Here is a 27,525-nt window from a genome sequence, read left to right on the forward strand (position 1 = left end):
GTCACCGTGTTGGTGTGGAAACATTTGCCTTTCGCTACACCGGTTTTTGTGTCGGTATACCGGTGATCCATCCAAAATCCATGCAAATTACCCCCAGCTATCGTTATGGTTGATCGTCCGCCCTCAACTACCTACCACCATCAACAACCGCAACACAAGAAATCATCATTTCTTTGAATAAAATGGATACAAATGGCAAAACCCGGTGAACAAAAAAAAGAAAAAAGAACTCACACACACAGGCCAAATCAAAAGAAAATCAATGGTCCGGCTGCGTAGGGTTTTTGCAATGAGTCCTGCGGTGGTAGTACTGAACATCGCTTCGCTCACCAAGAAACCGGCACGGATACACTAGCATTGGCTAGTTGTAAACGTTCCAGTTGTAGATTTCGCAATCCGATAGTCTAAAGCTTGCGGTGTAGTCCTGCCGCTGCGCGTTTGCCAAGACGTTTTTGTACGCTGGATAGGAACATTCACGCCGGTCGATTCTTACCTTGAAACGTCACGAAAGGAAAGAAAATCGACGAAATCGTGAAAGTATAATTACACCTCCCCCTTTCCTCTTACACCTGCAACTTTCTCTCCCTCAGAAAGGGTAGGCAAACCTAAAGTTAATGGTCTTTTATGAATCCACCGACACTGTTAAAGCATTCAAGGGCTTTCGGTACGTAGTAGTAGTAGTAGTAGTACTAGCAATGTTACTACTAAGTTACAGTAGTTTCCCCGAGCTTAAATCCAATTTTCCTTTCGTCCATGTACAAATATAAATTGTATTTTCTTTTCGTACATTCGGCTTCGTCCTGTTAAGGGTAGGTGGTTACTAGCCAGAAACTTAAGTAAAACGTTGAAATCAGATATGCTACAGCACATCGTTTACTATGGAAACGAGCAGCAGGTTTTACAACAATTCGAACAGAAATTATTGTATATGAAAAATTGAAGAATTATTATTAATAGAAATTAATAATTTGAATCATTCTTCGTTGAAATGCTTACCCCTTCATATGATTTTCATTTATTCATTAAAATTTACTAAGCGAATATTCGTGACTGTTTTTGACAAATCTTTTTATTAATAACGATTAAATTGTCCAAGCTGAAAAATAAAAGTAGTTAAAAGAATTACTTGAAATTTACAAATTTGGTGGTTTTAATGTCAAAATGTTCTCAATACTAATCTATGTATGTACGATCGCATTAATTTATAATGACTCTTAAACATAGCAAATTTTTCAATATTCTAAGTCAATTATTTGTTTGAAAAAAATGTTACCTTACCCAAAAAGATCTTTTTCAACATTGAAAGATTATATTAACAGTAGAAAAAATGAAATGAAATGAAAATGAGCTATACAGTTGTTCTTCTTAACCGCAAGCAAGAACCACACCAACACGATACCCACCCATCACCCTCGCTGCTCATAAATATGGCTTGTAAATAATTTATTATCGGCCGATAATTGCCTTCCCGCCTGTGGTGGGAAAATCAAGACATGGCACCCGAACCCGAAACATGCGGCTCGCGCGCGCGTGTGTGTGTGTGGAGTGAAAAATGATTCCATCATATGTCCTTTAGGGTCTTGTTTTTTTTTTGGGTAACGGTCTAAACCAAACTCCGTTCCGTACGTCACACAACCGACAGAGGCAACCGACCGTCGATTTAGCACCAGTTGAAGGTCAATTCGTTATTTTATTTTATTTCATTTTTATTTCGTTATGCAGATAGCTTCCCATTCCAGCGGGTCAAAGGTATGTTACCGTCACAAACTGGACCAACCGGGGGCAATGTATAACATTGGAACTGGTTGAACTGGCCCATTGAGCAGGAACACCCGATTGCTCTCGTTCTTTCGTGATGTAGCTTTCTATTCGGTCACCGGTGATTGTGATCCTTAATTTTGCACGCTCGTAACTTAATGTTGATGGGGCACACGGAAAAGAGAAATAAAGAGGTTGGGGAAGCGTTATGAATTTTTGGGAGCAAAAAGGATATAAATATCATTTTTCATTCTGCCATCGGCTGGAGGAAAGGAGTTTGATTAAGTGAGTTGGTGTTTTATTTTCCTTTTTTTTCGCTCGAACGTGTGAGTGAGATTTGGAACCGGTTCGAAGAATGGCAGCAAATGTAGATTCATACAGTTGTGCCATTTTTTTGTTATTTGTTTGAATCTTTATAAATTTCAAATGACACGCCTGTTGAGTTTGCTAAACTAGGCTGCATGACATGAGATATTTGAATAAAGCTTTTGTGGGATATTCATCAAGGTAGGACTGAAAACGATTATTGCGAAACATTTATATTCGATACAATGAATGATACAATTATTGAATAATATGATATCAATGCGTTTAAATTACGTTACATTTGTGTGTATTATAGTAGCAGTGTGTGATTTAGCAGCCAAAAATCTGTACAAATACTACTACACATTAAAATATTGGTTCATATTATTTTAACATAACATTCATGTAAAAACGAACTCACTTGCATGGTATTAAAACATAAAAATAACTTGATAGTCACTTGATGTCTTCTTCTTCTTCTTTCTTGGCTTAACGAACTTTAAGCCGGCCATTTCTGCCTTACTTGACCTATTTTTAGCGTGTACCCTGGTAGTCAGTCCTTGCTACGGGGTGACACAGTCCAGATGGGATTTGATAGCCGGTCCTGTCGTGTGGAATTTTGACACATACACTATCAGGAAGTTCCCTGCCAGCCACTTGATATAGTTACTTCAAATTCAAGTCAGTACTTTCGAACAAGTATTTCTATTTAAATGATTATTTTTATAAGCAATGCATGAATTAATTTTTGGTATCGTCTAGCTGACATAAGTTCACCAGAGTTTATAACAAATACCCATGCGTTTCTTTATAATAACTAGGATTCGTTTTAGATAGAGCAGTTTTCATACTTTATCGAGAGGCTTGAAGTTTCCAACCGTTCTTGATTTATGTATTATTTATTCTGAAAATATATAACAGTACAGGCAATAAAATACAATAAAAGGATACAGCCGCATGAAACGATATCGTCGTTTGACCATTGACAAATGTGGAGATCAGCACTGAAGGGGGTTGAAGTTGAAATTGAAGCAACAATACATTCATATCCAAATCAAACATTTTTGTAGTAAATTTCAGATTTTAGACAGATTTCAGAATTAAATTTAATAGCAAGTTAAGAATAACGCTCATCACCACATGAGCCTAAGTCGGATCACTGTGACAGAAATCGACATAATGGTCGCGGGAAAAAACGGAACAAATAAGAGCGAAAAGCGCGATTTCGGACCTCACTCTTGGAAAAACGTCTGGGAAAGGTGGCCAATTTGTGGCTTCTGTGAAAATATTCAAACTGATTCAAAGAATTACTCTTAAATATCAATTTTGATTTGAAAATGAACTCAAGTAAGTTCTAACACTTTTCAATATCGACTTATGTTCTGCAAGTCTCACAAAGAACAACATTCGCATTCGACACTTTTCTACAACCATTTTCTACGCCCACTAGTGCCGGAAAAAAAGGATGTATAAATGGTGGTGGTAGTAAATATTGTTTCTTTTACACCTAAGTTTCCTGTAGAGGATTGCATGCAAAACTTATGCGAATTTCCCAGCGGCCACGAAAGAAGTTGAAAAGCATGCAGAGTTATCCGCGACCTGAACCATGCCCAATTTTATGCTTGAGATCGTAGAAAGGCTATATAAATTGGGGACAAGATGTGGTGCAGAAAAAAAGGACACCATGATAGATGGATGGTCCGGATGCTGAGTGAGTCTTCTTTGGAAAACCGCGACGGTAGAGCTGGCAAATGGGAATGGTTTATAAATTATTCAAAATATTTTATTGAATCGAGTTGAGTGTTGAGGATTGCTGAACCTTCAGTTGATATTACCGTGTAGCTATGCTTTTTACGTTGCATGCAGGTATTGAATATGCATCTTGGTCGGTATTTTGGTGTGCCAAAGTAATTGAAATGGAATGTACAAAAGTATTTAATAAAACGATTTTTAAACCATACAAAGTTCACTAGTATTGAGAGCTACCTGCAACGGATACCGGAATATTAGAAGCAAAGTGGATAAAATAAGCCAAGCTGCTCCCTTTTTTATCGAACACTCCCCGTCACAAAACCTTCCTCAATGCGTGACAGCTTGCGGACGAGAAGTGCTTTTAATAGGAATTAAATTTTCATTTTCCACCACCTGTGCCAAGGTTCCGGTAAACCACAAAAATCCCAATCCCAAAAACCGACTACGTCCCCGCCGTCTCGATTTAGGTAACGGTTCTCATAAAAATTCATTGACACTTTTGGGTTTTTGGGATAGAAAAAAAAGGTAAAACGACAAGAATAATATCGAACGGGAGTAAAGAAAAGGAACCAAACAAAAAAACGAACTAGCCACGGGTAAAGACACCAGACTTCGTTTACAAAAATGCTGCTGGATAACGAATGAGTTGCAAGCGATGGGAATGATTTCGGCAGGGATAAAAATAGAAGAAGGAAAAAAACATGATTCACTCACAGTTCAAATAAGGCTTCATTTAATCCATCCACCTTCCGAATTTTGTTTCTTTACACAACAGGACCTTTCTCTTTAGTGCGGTTCGATTTTTTTCAGCTTTTCTCCGAAACAAACTTCGAAGAAATCAATGAAGAATTACAACAACAAAAACCGCTCCAACGCAAGTTTAATGACTGCTTAAGACGTGGGAAATTCATTCAACAACAAAACTGGCCCACTGTTTCAGCTCGATCAGTGGCTATAATTTCTGTTTTTCCTGCATTCATTTACGCTCATTCTCTGCTGTCTTTTCCTTTTTACAGTTGCCTGCAGCACGGTTACCGTAACGAAATGTCAGGCCGCCCTCCGGACGCTGCAGGCGTTTCCATTTTTCCGGCCCACCTGTCTGTGCAAGGAACCGGGCATGGATCCGGACTGTAATTATTTTCGGGACTTCCTGTTCGATCATCCTTGCGGTTTCGTCTCGAAAAAAGGTAAGCTAAACCTGTATGCCGTCGAGATTTTGCTGCGCAAGTTTTTTTTATATACATTACAGCTTCAGGGTGAAAGTTGTTCATCGAAAAGGTAAAACTTTGTTATTGTTGTTGTGGATGTTTTAAGCGTACCGCCTAAATGATTTCCTAATAAGTGGTAGGATTTTCGTATGAAACTGTATATTGAAAAAGATAAAGTAAGCAAGTGTTTATTACAAAACGGTTTTGTTTGAGAACAAATTTTCAATTATGAACTACGGATTCATCATTAATAATGACTTATTACGCATTGATACATTTTTTCTACACATAAGTTGTATGTTTAAATGTGATAATATAATGCTAAGGAACTCGAAAAAAATGTTTATTTTTTACGGATACTGGCTGAAAGTTCTTAGTAAATCAAGGTGAACAGGAAAAGTTCCTGGAAATTATGACAAAGCATAAGTGATGAATATTTCAAGTCAATCGGTTTTCAGGTCTCCGAGAAATTTCTGTTGTGAGCAAAACACGTTTGAACTTTGAAGATATTCTTTTTGGCGTGGGTTTTATACGTGTGTCGGTGTTTTATATGCAATTTTTCCTGTTATTGCTTATACCTTCAGTTCCGAGAATATATGCAATCAAAAATCAAATCTTTTCAAGCGTGATGCCATCCTAAATCCCCCTTTCAGTTATTATTGAACAAACTTTGGTTAAACATTATTGGAATATAGAGGCACATTAAACAACGCTTATGATTGAATTAATGTGTCCTCAATAATATTATGCATTTCAAATTAAAAGATTTATTATTTTATTCATTTAACATAGTACTTGTCCGTCTCCATGGGTCCTACAAGTCCCAAAATAACTTAACTGCTAATCTGCCTCTGGGCTTTGCCTAAATTACGTGTCGCTGTGTGGAAGTCAATTTGCGAGTAGAACGCACTAAAAATACGGTTTGTTGCTGATATAAGCTCTATAGTCGCAATTTATCGTGTTATGCCTCACTATACATAACATGTATGCCTCACTTTATATAACATTTTGTCTTAATGAGGTTGAAAGTTTTTTTTTGTAACAATTAAGGCCCAATGCTTTTCTTTGAACGGTCAGTGTACAGATACCATACACCAAAATAAAACTGACTAAACTGGTGTATAAAGATGTAATACATAAAGGATCACGCAACTTGATTGTCACGTTAGGACTACACCTAAAATCCTGTTGCCACTGCTTCTGATCTCTTCAATGTGTTTTGTGAAAGTCGCTGAAGAACTGATTTGAACCGAGTCCAACCCTATCACATTGTACAACTTCAAGTTTTAACTCATTGAACCGATCGAACATATTTAGTTGAAGCTCGTAATGAATGCACCAGTAAATTAAAACCTCGAATCTACCTATTGCCACTTGATATTTTGTCGTTGATAACGCTGTTGCCCTGGTAATTCTGAGATAAAAAAAACAACTATTTCTTCAATTGTTTTTGCGGTTTAGTTTCCAAGAGTCATTCTTCGATTCGCATCGGACCAGAAAGTAACAAGTGCTATCGATGAAAGGAAGGAAATAAACGATTCAATGCACGTATTGAAGATTTTCTGTAACTCCAAACACTCCAACCAACAACTACCATTCTACCTTTTTGATGTACCTATTCTTGAAACAGTCTTCTATGGAGCTTACTTTAAACCACTTGCCCAACATTACTCTTCCAACTGTTAATTTCCATTGTACGGTTTTTCGAATGCCTCAACAATACACAACAGAAGAAAAAAAATGTTTTGTGGCCTGTTTCGACTACCTCATTAAGTGAATGAAAATGTTCCCAGCACAAAACACGGCACTCGATGCGCGTGGTTGCGTTTGCTGTTTTATGCCTTGCTTGAAAATAGTTCTAGCAGCTACTCCTCGAGCCATGGTCTTACCGGAGTACAAACATCAAAGCGTCACTAACGGAGAGTGTGGTTCAACTCACAGCATTACTGCACTATCATAGTTCAGCGACAGTAGTCGGTAATTTTCGAAGCTCTAATTAGCTTCTTGATACATCCAGGCTGCGCTTGACGAAACTTTCCCCTGGTGAGATGCATCTGGAAGTTATGCGAAAGTATCGTTTGACAGCGGTACAATGTTTTTAAAGAAACTGCTTGAAACAAAATAAGATTAAAACAAATATTAAGAACAAACGTAATATTGCTTTCTAAACAAAGTTTGAAGTATTTAAAGTATGATTAAAGATTTTTTTAAATGGGTCATATTTAATAAAACAAAAACCATTTTAAGCCACTGGAAAAGTTGAAATGTTTTTCAATTTATTATTCAATCTTTAACACAATTTAAACCAACCAAAAAGGTACATTAAATAAACTTCCGGTCAAATTTTGAGCTCCTTACAGCTTCAATGCTAAATAACTCACTGTATTTTGTTCACAAATATTTGCACAGTTTCGCTGGGATAGAATCACTTCACTAGAACCATGTAATTATAGCTGCCAGTGCTGGTAGCAAGCGGAATCGAGAGGTGAATATCGGAGAGCAAGCTTTAAAATTATTTATCCAAGCAAAAATAAAAAAACGAATACAAAAAAATAATCCTTCCTACGGTACCGGTGCGGCAAAGCTTTTGCAATGCGCTTGCCCTTCCCGAAATCCCAATCCCGAGCGCCGGATGTACAGGTAACATATAATTTCCTCTCCCGCTTGTGTCTTTCCGTCATTCCATGTCCACCACCACCTTACCCCACCACAAACCCGGGTGTGGTTAGGGTAGCAGCCAGCACAAGCACGAAAAATGGATTCCCAGCAGCAAAAATTTATTTATGAGCACACAAAAGTTCACCGTTTGGTCTCGTCTCCCGATACGTTCCCGGGACCGAGAAAAACTCTTTCGTGCGCTTTCGGGTCGTCTCAGAAGCTGACTGACGAGCTGACTGAACATGACAGCGTATTATGGCTTTGACGATGGTCTTCAAATAAAGCAAAGGAAAGAACGGATGGGTATTGAAAGGGAGTTAGGTACAAAAAGAAGTAAAAACGGCTAGCAAATAGCAACAGAAAGAGAGCAGGTAACGACATGAAGGAACCTCGAAACATTCTTACACCCATCGCCCCAATTCCGAACCCTTTTTCCCATCCTCCCCTATTTTCTGTTTCAACGATTCCAAACAGCTCTCAGGATGAATTGAGCTGCGTATTCGACCGGTTTGGTTCAGAATATCTTTCGATACGATCGCTAAACAAAATTACACAGCTTTACAAGGATCTTTCCGGATCAACAGAGTGGCGCGAAAAAGTGAGCAAAAAAAACGCATCACACACACACAGACAGGGTACATGGCTCGGATACACGAAAAAGTCTGCTGTGATGGTATGATAAGAAACGAAAATTTCATAACTGTACATGTCGCTTCGTTCTGGGCTTCCGATCAGGTGGGTAAAGTTGCATCCCGATATGACAACTTCATTTAAAGGTAACGGAGAGAAAAAAGCTTCCAACACGAAAGGTTTTTTTTTCGTTCACTGCGTTTTTCTAAGCCATAGCTGACTAAAGTTTAGAACATCTCCACACATTGCTACACTTACACAATTAAGTTTTGGGCAAAAAGAAAACGAACGAAAGAAAACATTTCTTGTTCTTTGATGGAGCAGCGTTACTTTTCGGAATGCAACCACATGAGAAAAAAAACCAGCGAAAGTTTTAATAAAGTAAAGTAATTTCAATTGGAGATTTTTTGTGGTTGTCTTCTTTTAAGTTATAATATAACTTTAACAAAGACAGCAGCCACGTGTAAATAAACTCCCAAAGCCTTGTTAAAGCTTTCAGGCGAATATTTTAAAATGGATCATTTTAAGCAGTTTCAAGCGAATTTGTTCAATTCCATTACATGTATTGATGAATGTAAATACATTCTAAAATCGTTACTACTTTCGATGGAGTTTCTGCAAAGCACATAATTTGCACCTAAAATGTGTTCCACTACAAAGCTTTAAGAGATCTAACAAAATGAAAGCTTCCTCGTGGAGCTCATGTGTTTATAAGGAAAGAACCATCTTCGCACTATGTTTTGTCTTCAATTTATTACACTCCCGTGCAGAAAATTGGCACACACACCGGCACGACAAGTGGGAAAATTCAAATCACGTTCCCTTCTGCATGAACTGATATAGCTAAGCCTGCCTTTCAAGTACAACGCACACAAAAGGGGTTCGAAGTATAGCCACGTTTTTTATATATTTGAACAAAACACTAAGGTAGACAATGCACACGCAAAAAAAATCCATAACGCCACAAAGAAACGAATTTCTCAAGACATTTCTACCAAAGAAATATCAAATATGTTCCCGCTTCTATGTGACGTTGGGGGGAAATAAAAATAATTAGCGAAACATGTCGGTTCGATTTCAAACCAACGGAAAAATGTGACCCTTTTGAAGCACTTTAAACAAAATCCACTACACACTGGTACACCGCCGCTCGCCACAATGTGTCAATGAGCTCCTGTTTATTGCATCGCGCAGTAGGGCGCAGTAGCATCGCGCAGTAGGGCGCACTCACATGTGCTCACGGCTACATTAGTGTCACCCGGTACGTGTCGAGGGTTCGATACACTTCCGGCATACCCGTCGACGGGTCACGATGGTTTCAGTTTTTCATTCGAAAAAGTCCAGTCACGGGTACGAAACGCATCGGGAGTTGGCGAGTTGGTCCGGGTTTGGCACCGGCACGTACGGAGCGTTTGTTAAGAGTGGCGCAAAAGCTTTTATTGCTTGCGCTTCAATCGTGCTTCCGGGGTGCCACCGTACGATGGCAATCCGCATTTAACTTTGCACTAAGAAAGTGCAATTTTATGGTGGATCATTACAGTGGGCTGCTGCATGCAATGAGGTATAACGCTGTTAGGCGTGTGCAAGTTTCGTTTCACATCAAAACTTATTTTCTTATGAAATAATTTCGTTGCACTTGTGCAGAATATGTAATTAGCGTAGTTCGCAAAGTATATGTCCACTCGGTCAAAGTGATCGAGTGTTAAAATGAATGTAATCCTAATTTATCAAGCGATATGAAACTAAACCACCGTAGAAACCGAATAAATAGTTCCACTCAGTGTAAAACCAATTTCCAAACTATACTGCCTCGTTGCAGCTTATGTTACTCGGATCACGGATTTCATCTAAAAGTCATATCGTTCCTTCATCATTCGTTCTTGTGCAGCAGCAGAACGAAGGACAAAACGTCATCCAAAAGACGATCCGGCGCCCGGTACACTACGCTGGCTTTTGTTTCAGATCGGTGCATGCGGAAACGGATCCTTTCCCCTCGTTTGGTACATATGCCAGATCCTTTTGTATCTCTTTGCGTGATGTGGCACTTATTGTTATTTTACTGCTCTGCTGCGCCATCTTACTGTAAAAAACGCAAAAGACTCTCCCTGCACGTCCGTGCGCTCGTGTTTAATCGAGCTTAAGAAGATTTTGCTTTCGTTATGTGATTACTTTTATGTTTCTATTATCGTTCCCACCCACCGCACCCCAAAAACCCTCCAAACCATCAACTTTCGTCATCGTGAAGTGTCTCGAAGCGATAGCTATTATCAAGCGAAATCTGAAGCCTCTTTAGTGATGGCTTTGTTCTGGATTGGATTTTTTTTTGTGTATGTGCTTCATTGTGCCAGGGCGATTTCCGTTTCTTTTCAATGGAAGGCCAATGATGACCGTTTGTGTTGGGTGTGTTTGGGTTTGTTTTTATCCTCACCCACCTCCCACTGGTCGCTTTACCGTGACCGGGCATTTCATACCGACCACATATAGTGATCGTAAAATAAAAAAATACGAATGAAACACTACCGAAGAGATTCTTCTAAGAATGCCCCACATCCCGACCCAACATAAAAAGGATAACCGTTTTCTTTACATTTTTTTTCGTTATTGCAAGAATAAAAAGAGTGAAAGGACCGGTAAACATCACAACCGGGTACCGGATGACGGCGACTAGTGAACAGATTGCATAGTAAATTACTTCAAGCAGAAATTTATTGCAAATAACAGCTGCCTGGGTTGCAGTGTCTCGTAGCGAATAATAAAACCGTACAGTGGAATGTGAAGACAAAAAAAAGATCCGCTTTTTTCCGTACTTCAGGATGTTTGCATTTTGTACAGGTAAGCAGCCCAGGCAGTGCAGCAGCGTCGGAAAGCGAACCTGATTCTTTTGTGCTTGTGACCTGCCGGCACGGCCCAGAATGTAGGAAAAATTTTGTACCCAAGAGCCGGAAGTGCAGTTTTCGATTCCTTCCTGTAATTCCTGCCGCATTTCTTCCATTTCGATTGTGCAAATGGGAGCAAAAAAAAGCTCCACACGACAATGCTGAAACCGCACACACACACCTTTCACCCATTGATGGTTTTGGCGACAGAGTGTGGGGGTAAGATTTTATTGTTTGAAAATAATCGAGCACAAAGCGCCGTGGACGAGTAAGCGAAGAATACGCTATCCGGTTGTCGGGGTTTTGATCATGTTTGCTATTTCTGTATGTTTCCTTTGCTCGGAAATAGAAGAAAATAATACTAGGAATTGGGTTTCAACGTAGGAATCTAGAAATGCCTAGAGATTTTAATTGTGTTACGTTTATTGGTACATTTAAACACAATTCTTTCGATGTTTAATACACTTTTATCACTTTATGTAGCCACACCGGTACTTATTGCTGTTATTCTCAACCAGGATTTATGGGGTTTCAACGTTTCAGTTAACATCTTTCAAAGACCAATAAAAAAATTAAAAATTAAAGTTGCATTAAATATTAACTAAATTGCCATTTTGAGATCATTTTAAAATTTTTGCTCTATTTTTTCTAATTTAGATTGCACTTTGTTTGTCAAACATGATGAACAATATCATAGCATAAATATTGAAGACCAGTTTCTTACATCTTTTAAGGTTTATGGAAGACAGCTTCTATTTGTTTGAAGAGGATTTATTGTGATGATAAATTTTCCTAAATGTAAATACTAGGACTTTCATTGCTTGCTTACGTGACTTAGCTCCTTTTGACATTGAACGACTCTTTCCGACAAATGTTAAAAAATATTATTTTTCTGCTGTGTTCAATTCATCAAATATATCAATACGGCCATGCCGTTCTACATGTTTTTTAAACAAACTAATCAAATACATTCATTTTTCATGTTCGAAATGGAGACGCCTGGTCGTTTCTAAGAAATTTTCTATAGCTACTTCGCAACTTCACTAGGTAGATTTGTAACAACAACAAAATATTTATTTGTTTACAAAACAGTTCCTTTTGTAATTTTCATCATAACAATTCAAGGTTTTAGCCAAGAAGTCCTCATCCTCCAGATATGAATTAGTCCGGATATGATTTGAACACCGTGCTAGGTATATTAGGGTGTGATTCATGTTTAATTTAACCTACTACCAATAAGAATCAAAAACTAAAAATGAGGCAGTATGCAAAGTATACAACGTAATGAAAATCGAAGAAACATCATGCAAACAGTCATAGTAAACAAACTATCAATCGAACCATTTAGAATATATTTAGAAATATATTTAGAATATATTTAGAATAATTTTATGATTTGAAGTTGGAAAAAAAACTAAATATTTTAAGAACATGTCTGTTCTACCACAATACTGATGTACCACAATAAAAACATCCTACATGATTTTATTTCGGTACCAAAAATCGACTCTCGACGGCTCATTGTTGCAGAAACTGGGGTCATATTTATTTAACCCTTATCTGACCACACTTCATTGCGCTGCATCGCTTGTGCCAATAGTATAAAAAAGATGAAAAATATTCACCACATACACATACTCATATATATACACACACTACACTGTTTGGTGTGCTTCAAGTGTTTCGATTCATCGTAACCGTGTCATGCATCTGGACCGTCAGAACAGCACATACTGCACATGCAGCACTAGACAAACGCGTCATGCCAAACAAATCCAGCGGAAACCTGTGCTGCACCGGGACGGATGCACTCGAGGCACTCGGATAGTGGGCTCCGAAGCAACATTTGCCAAAAGAGATTGGCACTTATGCCTTTGAACCGGCAGCCGCACTACCGACTGCTAAACATCTTTAATATCAATAGAACTTCTCAAACGATCGAGCAACGTCTCAAGCTATCGTCTCTATTCTGGTAGCGTCAGACAAGACAATTTTACTGCAAAACCGTTCACTCCCCGTAGGCGCTGCCACTGCGCCGTCCGATCGATTGTTCGTTGGTCGTTAAATTGAACCTCATCCCATGGCTCGGGCGCTGCTTTGCTGGAAGCTTGGCAAAACCGAAAACATGTGTTAGTCGACCGGTTTCAAGCGCACCCGGACAAACCCCGATGGCAAACATTATGCAAATCAGAATTCAATGCCCCCGTGCCCGTGGGAGCTCTTCGGGGGAAGGCTCTTTGGGGTTCTTTTAGCCATCGTTTTTGTTTCCCTGCGCTGTTGAGCGAACTGTTCCCCATGTAGCAAACAAACCAGACACCTTGCCGATCGTGAAGGAGAAAGATTCGCCTGTTCTGGGTTCGTGATGATCACATGTATGTTTGAGTGGTTTTGAGCATATGCAAACATCTCGTAGCTGGTAGCCAGATAAAACCAACAGCATCAAGAAGAAAAACATCATATGCGAAACGAAAGAATGTTTAAGAACGAACTATACTTTAACCATCTCCTCAGAATCACATTCTTGAGGAATGCTTGAAATAGATTGAATTAGTCGCAATATTGTTATCTGCAATAAAACAATTACTAATATAAAACTTTTTTTCTCTTTCTCCCTCTATTTCTCTCCCCGTTTTTTTTTCTCTCTTTCGACATTATTTATTTACAGAAAAAGATCCTTACCCGGTGGATGCATTACCGACGTGCAATCATGCACTATCCGTGTGCCAGCAGGAGCGAAAGTGTATAAAATTATTTGAAGATTTTAAGCTACACTGTAAAGTGCGGGAAAATAAATGCCGCATGGAAGATAGGTATGACAAATGTGTGCAAAGGTAGAAACGTTGGCACGAACCCATTCACTACACGGAATGCTACGGTTCTGGAAATGGTACAAGGGAAACACTAGTTGTATTATTTCAAAACATCATTTAATGATTTGTTGGTTTATCTTTTTTGAGGAAGTTTTAATTAAACTTTGACGATCAAATATCCTTTAAGTCTTATAACAAAGCAAAATAAAGCTAAAGTAAGCTAACATCTAACGCTTCTAGAAAATTAGAAACAAATTAGTAATTACGTTCATAAAGTCATTTCCCCGAGTTACACGATTAATTTCTCAATTTATTTCTTTCCGACACAGATAATCAAAATTTCTAATATAGAATGGGTTTTAAAAAAAATATGAAAGCCAACACGAAACTCTTGTCATCAAAGCTTTACACTTTTTAGGATTTCTTTGTTGAGCCTTTGGGTTTTGTGACCAACAAATTTGTTAACCCATTTTGCTTAAAATCATTATACTGTACAAAAGTTCGTTGCGAGTTTGCAAGTATTAATTGGTCACAGCTAAAGCAAAGAAGTAAGACTGCTCAGTGTTTGAACAAACTTGCGGAATTCGGATGCTGAATTTTCTTTCTAATAGTTACCGTACGATTGGCGGGATTTTTAAGCGAAGAAGAGGGATTTTTTTATTTGTTTTTCCTTTTATAACCTTTTCTCTGAGTGCCCACCGAGTGCCACCGCCACTCACAATACGACAGTTGCTGAAACTTGACGAAACCAGCAAACTGTCGGTTTATACCACTATTGTGATTCTTGTGTGAACAGTGTTTATTTCTTCATAAGTTGATTACTGGTTCAACAGACGTCTCGCCTCTCCGGTCAAAGGCTAACTACACAGCTTCTGAAAAAATATTCAGGCCAAGGAGTTTCTTCAGGATAGAGTTTAGATCTGCAGCCTTCTGCACCAATAACCCTGTCACACAAATGACCAAATGATTCAACTCATTAAAAAATAAAATAGGCGTAAATGTGACAATGTAACATGATAAAAAATGTTTTAAGATACAGTTCAATTTATGTTATTTATCTATTAAGTAAACTTATAACCTTCTTTCGTTGAATTTTGGGTCGCAGTTTCTCCACCGGTTGTGAGATTACCCTTTTTTTACGTTCGAGGATATTTTACCCTTGAAGGTAGCTTCCTCAACAACGTTAGGCAGGCCTTATTCTGACAAATGACTTTTTAGAAAAAAAAAACAAATCAATCAATAATATAATTATTGCAATTAACTTGCAGAATCACCTGAAAATCTCCACGTACTGTCTAATTTGAAAATCCATGTATCTTGAATTCTTTATAACTCGTTCATCGCGTAACTTGGGTCAAAGACTGTTGCGCCTCAAACATATTACTTATTAGAAGAATAATTCGGTAAAAAAAAGCAACAAAAGTTTTAAGAAAGAAAGATAAAAAAAATTATATGTTGAATGATTAAAATATTCGAAAAAGTTTGATTTCAGTAGTTAAATCTACTCACAAAATACCTGATGTGATATTTATAGGGAGATATAAACTAAGAACCTCTAAAATACTCTTGTATTATCTTGGATAACAACTGCTTATGTCGTTAAATATTTATTAGATGGCTAGATAAATACTACAAAGCATTTACATTCATGAATTAGCATTTTAAATACATTTTTAACTATATTAAATTCTGAATATTTGTATGCAATTTTCAAGCATTTTGTTTAATTCGGAAACCAAACTTTAAAAAAAAATTAAAACAAAGGCTTTATTGAGCTATAAAATCCATTTCTATAAGATAAAAAGTACTATTGAACTCAAGATCGAACTATTAAAATTTTAAGTAAGTCGTGCGACTGCCAAGTTATTATTTTTGCAAAATATGCGTTTCTTCGATGCAAGTTTTGCATGAGAATGAGTATTCGTTACGAAATTTTTGCCTGACATGCTTGAAAGTTGCATCTTCGACGATCCAATACCAATTGGACTTTTCATACCACACTGATTGTTTATCTTCTCGTCGTTACAAACTTAGACGACTTAAATTCAACAATCTGTCCTATTTGCTTCAAAATCAAACCAAATCGTTCAATACAACACCGCAGTGTTTCTCTTGTGCCATGTTCTAAATGTAATATTCCTTGAAGTTGTATGGCGCTGTAAACCGAAAGACCAACGCAAAATCTTGCTGAATAGATTGGGCGTTCAAAATAAAATAAAACACCCTCACACACACACACACAGTCACAAACGCAGCAACGAACAACCGTTCCGAGTGCACAAAACCGCTGACGGATAACATAACGCAAACCGGTTAGCGTTCACTCAACCGTGTTTCTTAATTATACCCCGTGTGTGTTATATTCAACAGGGATTTGTGCTACGAAGCGTGGACTAATCTGCGATTATCGCCGATGTTCGGCTGCATCTGCCCGAATAATCACATGAAGCGCAGATGTGATAAAATATTTAGCGTTGTTAACCATAATCCTTGCGTCGGTAAGTTTGCTTCAACCCTACAGCCAGCATACATGCTCCGTTTCGATCGGTTCGGACTCGCTACAATTACCCTCGAAGGTGGTTTAGTTTTTTGGAGCGTAAAAGGAAAAAAACACACACACCGAAAACATTATGCTTTTGTTGCGCAGTACTACACACATACCTTGCGAAACTGCCCAAGAAATTGCATTTGTTCTTAAAACCCGTGTTTTATCGAATTTTTCTTAACGCAATCAGCCAGCACCATGGCGAAGTTTTTCCTTCTTCGCTTCCTAAACCAACACCACCAGCTAGCCTTCGAGCGTAAACTTTGTTTCTTCGAACTTTGCGACTTCGAACTGCTCGAGATGATTTGTCTCTTTGTTTTACAGTTTACTATTGGTTTTGTGCTCTACGTTTTTATTGCTCTTCGGCTTTTCCGGCTTGTTCACTTTTGTTTTTGTTTCCGGTTCGTTTTTTTATTTTGTTTTGCAAACACCATATTTAAACACATCCTTTCACCCAAAAACGTGTGAAAAACAACGATCGAAGGAAATTCTTCATCTTCACAACTGGCAGAACAAAACTTCCCGGTTGTAATCCATTTTTTCCAGTTGCACCGTTTCACGCGCTTTCGCTGATCCGACCATCGTTTTCCATTGATCGGCAGGAGACTGTGTAGTACATGCATCGTTCTCCTGCTTGCCTAGCCGTTTTGTTTTATTATACTATTTTTTCCTACTTTTACCCATTCCATTCACCGGTATGCCAACTTTTCGTACCAATATTTACGGGATTTCTTTAACATTTCCTAGCAAAACATCGATCCTTTCGCTTATACGCGAAAACTCCTCCTCTATTGTTTGTTCATGTTTGTTTTACCACTTTAGCTGCTTCCTTTCCCCTTTGCTGCTACATTTTCTGAGATGAAAAAATGCTTTAACTACGTCCTAAGATCCTGTTGAGCTGGGTTGAAATTCGCCAAACCTGTCGACCGTCTATCGTATAGTCAGCCGAGTTTGCTGCTGTACAGCAATTGAAAGTATTATTTCTTTCGTATTCTTACACATGTTTGTTTTACCTTGCTTTTCGCACATTTCCCACACCGATGCCTAGTTTTTTTTTTAACAATTTCAATATCTTATCGTAGAAGCAAAAATCACACTCTCATTTCAACAATCATCATTCATGGTCTTTGTTAGGAGTATTTTTGTAACTCGAGTTAAAAATAAAATTCAAGCCATTTTTCATGTTAGATAAAACGAAACAATTCTCCTACCGTTTAGCATATCATTTTTCCTTCCATATTCCGACGAACAATAGAAATTAAAGCGATATGCTAATCTTTTCAACAATTTCAATCCGATCATTTCAACAATTAAAATGATGTTAATTGCTAACAAGAAAATGTTTGTCAAGTTTGTGTCAAGTAACATCGACATTTCAAGCAATCTCAAAGTTCCATTTGCTATCGTTTTATTGAAATATAAAGCTTTAGTTAAGTTTAAGTATTTCTTCAATATTATCCATAAATAATTGCGTGAAAGTGTAGAGAAAGTGTTCCAGTAGGCCAACAGTTTTGAACCAATGGCCAAAATTTATTGAGTGTTGATTGTGTGACATTGGCAGCATGCATCGAACAAATAGGAACGATAAAGTTCCACAAACACCCCAACAACCATAAGTCAAAACACTCCGAGGGGGAAAACACCACGGTCGCCATCTGTGTCTGGTATACCAGCTGCAGCTCGAAATAAAAAGGAATTTCAAAAGGGTGAAAAAAAGCAAAACTTTGTTGAGGCTTTATTTCTACTAAGGTAGCGGTTCCCCATAGTTGTTCGTGCGTTTAACAAGCGTGTTTTTCATCAACAGCATCCATAAAGATAGGAAGCATAAAAGTGTGAAGTAAACAAAAAAAATGCAATGAAAAAAGGGGTTCTTTACCTTTGTACAAGAACGCCCTTATCTGCATCTCGCACCGGGTCGAGGTACCTGCTTTAGTGAGCGGTTGTACCATTCATTTGCAATACGTTCTTATTGCATCGTGTGCTGTATGTATACCGAATCGTCGTACTGGAGACGTACTAAATATGGGCACTTGTCCACGCGATCTAATTAAAAATCTTCTAAGCACCGGTACCCATTCCACCACAACCGGTAAGTGGACTCAGCCTGCACTTGTCCGATGCCTCCAGCAATTAGTGCTATTCAATTGGATACAGCGACTCTTCTGTGCTAGAGGCACCTTTAGAAGAATCTCCGACGCAGAATGTTGTGATGAAAGACTCGCTATAATAGTTTCTTTTTTGCACAGAAGATTATATTGTATAAATCAATCGAAAGTAAAAGAAAACTCTTGTGTGCTCAGTCAGTATAACAGGTAGATATAATTATTTAGAAAAAATAACGTTAAGGCAAAAACGTATAAATCCAGCATAGAAAACATTCACAACCAAGCATTAAGTTTCTTGAGGGGATCTTTCATCCATCTGGCACCAACGTGTCATTACAAACCTGTAAAAGATTGGATGGAATCCGGAACCAACCCTCATGCTGACAAGCCTAAATCCCTGTTCAATCCGTTAGCAACGCCGTTATTGCTTGGTTCATATTCTGCCGTGCAATGACCAACCCGCTCTTGCCTGCGGCTTCACAGCTCCATCACTAAGCGACACCTCTATCTGTCCTGGTGAGAATTATAGACATCTCGAGTTCTACACCACCAACGCCATGTTTGTTGGTGTACGTTACACATCGCGTATCCTTTACGCGCTGGTATGTGAATATCTCCCGAGGGGCTCTATCTTGGTTGAATGGCTTGAATTTCCCGCACCGTACCGTTAAAATGTGTTCCAACACGCTGTTGTCCGTTTCTGGTACAGTTCGGGGAACATTTTTTCATCCACCTTTTATCAACCAAAGAGTATTGTAACCCGCACTGTAACACTCACACTACCCGGTGAATCAATTACAATGGAATGCCCCAGGACGTGCATTGCGTACGCGGGTACACAAAGCTTCGTACGCGGCATAAAGCAAAAAATATATATACTAACAAATAAACGCACCGTACCTTTTGTCCTTTTTGGGGCGAGGAAACAACGCGCATAAAAGGTGGAAGCTTTCCGAAGAGGTATAAACCACTTCCTTCCATTTATGCTTCCGGTGTTTTGCACCGTGCAAAACCCGCGTGGGAAGGATAATTGAGTTCCTGGTAGTGGGTACATAAAAACAAGATTTAACGGGTCACGGGAGGCCCACCCACTAGCGTTACGCGCGTTGCCAATCCTCACCCCTATGCTCCCTGTGCCCGGGTTCGTCCCATCCGCTTTCGGTGGCCATACTGGTGGCGCTCACGAGAAAAAAGGGCTGGAAGTAATGAAAATTTTAAACATCCATCCTCCCTCCACAAAAGAAAACCCACCCACTACACGTGAAACTGCGTGTGATTTTGTGTCGCTTTCGTGTGTTCACAAAATTCCACTCGACCGTAACCGAGACCAGCGCTAGGTAATAAGTCACGCATGGTTGGAGTGGTGCGAGGGAGCTTACAAATGGCTGGCAGGAGAGTTGTGTATGTCAAATCCTCTTAAAACACACTGGCAAAGTGGACGAACACGCACGAAACCATTCGAGGGGGAATGCTTTTGCTTCGCCGCTGGACGGAATGTCCGGAACGTGCCATTGCTTTCGAGCAGGTATCGTCCCGCTGCTCTCCATGCTTTTGTCTGTCCTTGGGGTTCCATTCGCAATGGTGCAATGGAGTGCGCCGCGGATGTGTCATGGGTCATCAGACTAACGAAGAGAACGCCGAGGAATGGCAACAATAATGGCTACAAAGGCGCAAAGTAAACAAGATACGATCGCGTCAAGTGCTGCCACCCGAACAGTAGCCGGAGACTTATTAGACAAGAGACAAAGTGGTGTACTTCTTTGTGGTCTTGACGAGTCGGTGACGTCGTTGCAGCGCTCATGGCACATTGACTGCACTCGCTCGACACTCGCTGAGACGAAACAAATGCACACCTCACATACAGTGACACAACGATTGGTCATGGAAGTTTCGAAGCATGGTTGGAGCACGACGGAAACCTCCACGGTGCGGAAACCATCGCAGAACATGACTAATCGCTGTACGGTACGGTGTGAACGACTGCTTCGAACAGAGCGAGGAAAGGACGGAAAGTGAACGGCATGAAGGATGCTGCTGAGGATTGGAATTATCTGACACAATCTCACAAGTGTCCGTAAAGTACGGACAACTCAATGACTGTTCAATGGGAAGCTGTTGGACATTGACATCGATGTTCAGTGTGGATCTTGCATTATGGTATACAAAACAAACTTAACAACTGAATGTGTATCGCACAATGGTGACAATATAATTAGTTGAAGACGTGCGCGTTGGCCACATGTTTCATAACAACTCTCGCTAACACGTCCTTGGTAAGATATTTGCTTCACATTATATAGTTTATCTTATCAAAGATTCAAATAAGTTAAAACATTTGAATTTAACAGAATCTTTCAACCCAAAAAATGAAAGAAAAAGAAAGCTTTCCCAAACTACAAAGGTCCCAAAGTTACGACTAGTTCCAACATTTTATACACTCGAACGAACACAGGTTAACGAGAGGACAACTAACGGATCAAAGCAAAGCATCAAACGATGCACAACATGGACGAACAATTTACAAATTGTGCCCAAAGGCCTATCAGGTTTGCTGCTTGAAAGGAGTACAAAAAGAATTATTTAAAATGCACCTTTACCGTCACTTTACATGGAGAGAAATTCCTACCAAAAGATTCCTTCAACTTGTTTATCAACGTACAGCGTTCTTGAATTTTCATAGTTTTTTTTATCAAACAAGAGCATAACTTTTAAAGATTCAAGTAACAATATTTTGGGCTTGAAAATTGAATTCACGCTTTCAGAAATTTGATCAGTTTGACAACTATGTGGTGCTTCTTTCCTTGTAGTTAATGCACTTTTTATGGCAAGTGTTAGCCAAGAAACTTATGGAATAGATATTCCCTACTCTTTCATTGTTGCTGTTTGTGAGTTACTGTTTTTTTTTTGTATGGAATTGTGCTTGAGTTTCTTATCATCTGCTTCTTTGAATCAGCAGATACAAACATAACAAACATGTTTCAAAATGACGTGCAGTTGTACTTTTCCACCATGTTCATAATGAACATAAACTTCCCCCAAGACATGCCATCAAATGCACCAAGTTAATTTAATTTGATTCAAATTAAAGTTTATTTTTTTGCTTCTTCTAACTACTGCTCCAAACCAGAAACGACACGTACATCGAGCAGCAAACAAAAAGTTTGGTCGCTTACATACCAATTAAAACCAATCTTCCTTCAGAATGAGTTGTAACCAGCAACAACTTTTCTGATACCAATAATGGGTGAGAAAGCCAACGAACACGCTTCTGCCAACATATTTTAAGATGTACGAAAGCTCACTTTTCGCTTCACAACCTATGCTGACGGTACCATAACAACAGTTACAGCTGCGAGGAAAGTGTAAGAAAAACTCAAACCTTAACCAGCAACGAAACTTTTCGTAGCCTTTCCCCCTCGGGTGGTTCAACACACCGGAAACGGAACGGGTTTGATAAGAAATCGCTTGCACAGCCAACGGCTACGGTGGGAAACAGTAGATCAGACAGCAACCAACGTAGAATGCCCGGTCCCGTAATCCTTTTCTTCTGTTTGTTACCATTCACCCAACCGTGAATGAAGAGCAATGAATTTTATGAAGACTTTCCCAAGCCATGCGAAAGCTCACGACCGGAAATGAACAAATAAAGAAACATCTCCCACCGGTTCGAGTTCGGGCTGGTGTAAGAGAAATTTACAACAACTTTTTTTACGGTGAAGCAAAAAACGGAACAGGGTACGGGAAGAAACAACAATCGGAAGTAGACGCGTCAGCTAAAGTAAACCTGCACAGAAGCATACTAAGTGGGAAGACTACAGGTTTATTGCTATCGGTGGTACTACTCCACAGACAAGACACACTAAAAATGACGTGATCTATTAAAGCAATTTGTAGTTTTCATAGTTTTTGGTCGGCTTTCACTCGTATATGACGATGGTGTTTGGTTTGTTCGCTGGGCAAATGTTTGGTAGCCTTTACTCACGCTTTCCGGTATCTTGTTTCCTTCGTGTAATGAGCTGTTGTACTTTTCTGCATGTACACTGCACAGGAGTCTTTCGATTTTCCAGGCACATATTACAGCAAAAAACCCACAACATCCAAAACGGGTAAGTGGTTCGGACGAAAGTATAACTATCGGTTAGCCAAAGTTTTTACGCTTAAAAAGTTCAACCTTACACCCAACCAGAACCAAACTGGTTCACAAGATGACAGGTTCAATGTACTGAGGAATATATGAGTGGAATAGCCAAAATACGAATGCAACCTGTGGTGTACAGAATTACTTTGTGCACAGTATGGTGCACCTGAGGATGACTTCGGAAATTCGACATCTGGACGTTAACGTATTCAACACATATTTAACAGACCTATGGTACTCCCTGGGTGATTTGACTTATGGTTACAAATGAAAAATGCAAGTACTTGAAAGGACTTGAAAAATTAGGTTAAAAACATTCTAGTTTTGATTGTTGAGTTTTCCTGGAGTTAAATAAGCACTTTTCAGATCTCTCTTGTCAGTTGCATATTTGGGTAAATTTGTATTTGTGTCCTTCCCAGTAAACAAAAAAAAAGACCCAATGTTCCTTCAACGATCAGCAATTGCCTCAACAAAACGAAACCATAAATCAACCAATATTTCGTATTTTGCATACTGTATTCTTTACCGCACCATTCGTTTTCTTGCAGATGTACTTCCCTCCGCACTAGATACATCTTCTGGCACCGCAACTAATTCCATCTATCCGAACTTCTTTCCCTCTGACATCATTGAAGATCCTCCACCCACGAGCACTTATCCATACTTTCTGTTTCCCTCCAAGAAGTACCCACCGTCAGCATTCGGTTCCGCCATTTACCACGCCACGGTGGACTATATCAACCTACCCGATGGGCCAGGTTCGAGTTCACCGGCCAACGGTACCAACGCGGAAACAGATCAATCCTCCTCGTCCTTTTCCTCCTCATCCTCATCCTCCACCAATTCCCGTCAGCATCCGGGAACAGAGCACAACTATCGCACTAGATACGAGCACAATTTTGACACCAGCATGCACCACACCAAGCACCAAAGTCCCACTCATAGTAGCAGTAATAATGCACCCATCGCACCGTCGTGGCCTGATCAGCACCAGCACCAACACCAGCAGCATCAGTACCGGCACGGCGAGAATGGTACTACCGATCCTACCGGTCACGTTGGTATGGGACGATGGGATAGCATGTCGGTCCCATCTGACCTCCAGCAGCAACCGGAGACTGGTGAGAAACGAGTTATCATAGTCCTCTGTTTTGTTGTTTATTTATCTCACTGTTACAGTTCCTTCTTCTTAGCAGTGATCTAAAGGACCGATAAGAAAGCGAAGAACGGTCCTATGCAAAGTGTTCGCTCAAGCATTTGATTGGCATAAGAGGTTGAAGATGTTGATGCACTCAAAAGCATTTTTTTGGTGAACTGAAAAATTTCAAGACTATTCCGATTTCGTCATTCTATTTGCTTTTAATACATAATTATGTTTGAGTATCGGGAATAAAGAACTGTGTCACTTAATCAATTTCTTTCACGCTTTTGAATGCACAACTGTCTCTCTCGCTCTATGTTCAATAAATTTGAATCTCTCATTTAAATTTATCTAAAATCCTATAATTACTACAATGTGCCCTTGTAATCACCTGCACCGATATCACGCTATATGACGCACCTATAATAACTGTTCACCTACGTAACCGACTGTGACTGATTTGCAAGCACTTGATTGACGCACAAACCCACACATGAACACTATTGCAAACTATAGCGCACCTGCACTACGTCAAATGTACGCACGTAAGCACTCAATTCGCACAGTGCTGGTCCCTGGGCAGCACCATCATGATGCCATTCTGCCACGCATTTCATCTAACTAAATCTCATTAATAAATCATTTTTTCCACAGGTATACACAACAATAATGTTCTAAACACTGAGTTTTATTATAAAATTAATTAACAGTAACATTAAGCTTCAGTAACATTTTCTAGTACATATAAAAGTTTAAAATTAAAAGAAAGGAAGAAAAGCATTAAAACTCAATATCAATGAGTTTACGGACTGTGACGTACTGGGCGTCTCCATTTCGCTTCTGATTTTTTGTTTAAATAGCTTGTTTGCTAATTTTAGTAAATTCTCATCAAAACAGTAAAATTGCAGCAGTTTGCATTAAAATTGTTGTTTTTTTCTAACATGAATGAAATGCAAATGGCAAATAGGGCATACAGCAAATGTACTAGGCGTCTCCATGGCTAGCCATGAAGTACTGGGCGCCTCCATCAATTTTTAGTTAAAAAGCATCATTCTACAAAGCAACTCCATGATGTTATAATAGGGAATTCTACTTTTTTTAAACCTAGGATCGCAATCTTTTAATAAAGGTTACGTTAATATAATGATTTGCAGGCGTGTTGCAATATTTGCCCAAGTTATTGTAATTTCCATGCTTCCACTATAATTCATTTCTATTCAAGTTCGAATAGGTTATTTCAATCGAAATTCATTTCATGTACCCGTAAACCAATAACTCGTCGCCTTATCGCTTGCTGTCAACAATATACTGAAACAAATTTATCATCTGCTAATGAAATCATTTGCAAGCGTTTAAAACGATCGTATAGATGCAGCAAACTGTACTATGGTCATTATCTGGCTTAGATACGCATCTAATGGTTGATACATTGCTCTGCCAGCCAACGTAGACATGAAAGCAAGGCAAAAGTAAGGTGTTTGGAGGTGTTTAAACTTTAATCGAATGCACCAAGTTAAGCTCACCGTCAATTGGATCAATTGAAAAAGTAAGGGATCAAGTGAAAGGAAACACTCATTTGAAGTGTACGAGTTTGATGTAATTTAAACCTTATTAATTGCATATAAGAAAAGCTTTTTTTTAGCAATTAAAGATATCAGAGATATTTAACCACCACGCAACCAGTAACACAGATAAAAAAGAATTGCTTTTCATTGTGCATGATACAAAACAAGTTTTTTTTTCATACTGTTTTAAAATCGCAATTGGAAACAGTACAGCAATTAAATGCAATATCGTTTCGAAAATAAATTGCAAAGTCAATGCAGAGGTCAGAAAAGGAAAGTCAACTTTTGGTTCGTAAATCAAACCACTCTGTGTGTGGGGGTGGGAGGGGAAGGAGTGGGCTTTTTTGTTTGAATAACGGCGGACAGCAATGAGATACACACAATTAAACCCCAAAAACCACACATCTGACGTAGGTTTTATGGTGTGTCGCTGTGCTGAAGCTTCCGAAATGGAGTGCACGCGATTTCTCTTTCGATCGCACGCTATGAACAAATGTAGCAACAACCAAAAAAAAAGCGGAATAAATAAAAAAAAACCAATACAGCACAGCTCGACCGAATGTTTTCCCACAGCCGTATGTAGAGCATGGGCTTTTTTGTTTCAGATTTGCTCCGCGTGGGTTGAAACCCTTCAACTCAACCTCCACGCAGCGAACACATGGAAACTGAACAGCATCCGGTGGCCGATCATTTCATACAGAACAGACGTATATGCGCACACACACAATTAAAAAAAACTCAAGTCCCACACATGTATGAGATTCGACAACCGGCACTGTTTGTTGATTTTCGACGACCGCAGACGGTTACTTAAACCAAGCTCATGAATTAAGCGTAATGCCAACCGAAGCTCTGGTTGCGTCACACCACTTCCAAGTCTTTCCCTGGCGCCACCTTGCCTCGGCCATGCCCTCTACCAACACCCCCAAACCGCTCGTATTATTTGGCCACCACACACACATCCACACACATATACATATACTCTCATTTATAAACAAATACACGCAACAAATTAACCTGCCACGGAAGATAGCCTCACACACGCGCCTTGTTTGTGTGTCCAACACATCTCACATCACACTATATATCTCTCTCTCTATCTATCTATCTATCTCTCTTTCTCTCTCTCTATCTTTCTCTTTCTCTGCTACATCGATATTCCTCCACCAATATTCTACGTCGTTGCAGTGCGGGCAATGGGTGTGGACGATAATTATCACCGTCTGCTGGACCAGAATATGGCCCTGATCGAGACGCCGCTGGTTGCGCCACCGCATGCCTACTATCCGCAGCACTACAAGACGGCACTCTATCCGTACAACGTTAGCGGCTACCATCATCTGCATCAGCACGGTACCGGCGGCCACTTTGGCAACCATCAACACCAGCATCCGCATTCGTACGGTGGGTTCGAGTACGAATACGCAACCGGTGGTGGTGTTGGTGGTGGCATCGGTGGCCCCGGTACCGGTGGCTACCTGGCCGCATCGGCCGGGTCCGCTCCGGTCGACAATATTCTGATCAGTTTGAACGGTGGCAATGGAGATGCGGCCATCGAGCTTGACGGTTCGAGCTACGAGCACACAATGGACAAACAATGTAGGTACCCTTCGACGGACAGCCGTCCTGCAGCGGAACAGGACGTCCGGGTTTTTCCGTTTCTGTCCGTGTACCTTTCACTCTTGCACCTTTTCTAAACACCGGGAGCCTGCATCTGGAAGTAACGCAAGCTGGCATGCAGCGGCGACGGCGGTACCGGCGTTTATGTTCGCCGATGACTTCATCATTGTACTACTGTACGGCGTGTGTGGCGTGTGTGTTTCCACGGTGCCCTTTTGTGTTATGTGTTTTTTGTCCACTGCCTAGACGATTGAGATGAGTGTATTCTTTCTAGTAGTTCGCGTTGATTTTATTTTTCTAACAAAACGTTTTCCAATATTGTGCTGTCTTATTGTACAATAGCGTTTAAAGCAACAGCCAACACTATTAATTAAAAACCTCGTGACACTTTAAGTCCCTTTTTTGTAAAATGA

General features: G+C 39.5%; 1 protein-coding gene across 7 annotated transcripts in view; it reads left to right on the forward strand.

The window, feature by feature from the left end:
• Positions 1 to 27,525, forward strand: part of LOC125761657 (uncharacterized) — a 173,576-nt gene that overhangs the window by 129,335 nt on the left and 16,716 nt on the right. For 5 of the 7 annotated variants that reach the window (XM_049422990.1, XM_049422985.1, XM_049422984.1 and 2 more), the window contains exons 4-7: positions 4,833 to 5,003; positions 13,854 to 13,998; positions 16,369 to 16,496; positions 23,335 to 23,907. In XM_049422990.1, coding sequence (XP_049278947.1) covers positions 4,833 to 5,003; positions 13,854 to 13,998; positions 16,369 to 16,496; positions 23,335 to 23,907 — 1,017 coding nt within the window. Of the gene's footprint in view, positions 1 to 4,832; positions 5,004 to 13,853; positions 13,999 to 16,368; positions 16,497 to 23,334; positions 23,908 to 26,680; positions 27,092 to 27,525 lie in introns of all 7 variants that reach the window. The other 2 variants (XM_049422989.1, XM_049422991.1) reach the window with 2 other exon arrangements.

The sequence above is a fragment of the Anopheles funestus genome, chromosome 2RL (assembly GCF_943734845.2).
Source record: "Anopheles funestus chromosome 2RL, idAnoFuneDA-416_04, whole genome shotgun sequence".
Lineage (NCBI taxonomy): Eukaryota > Metazoa > Arthropoda > Insecta > Diptera > Culicidae > Anopheles > Anopheles funestus.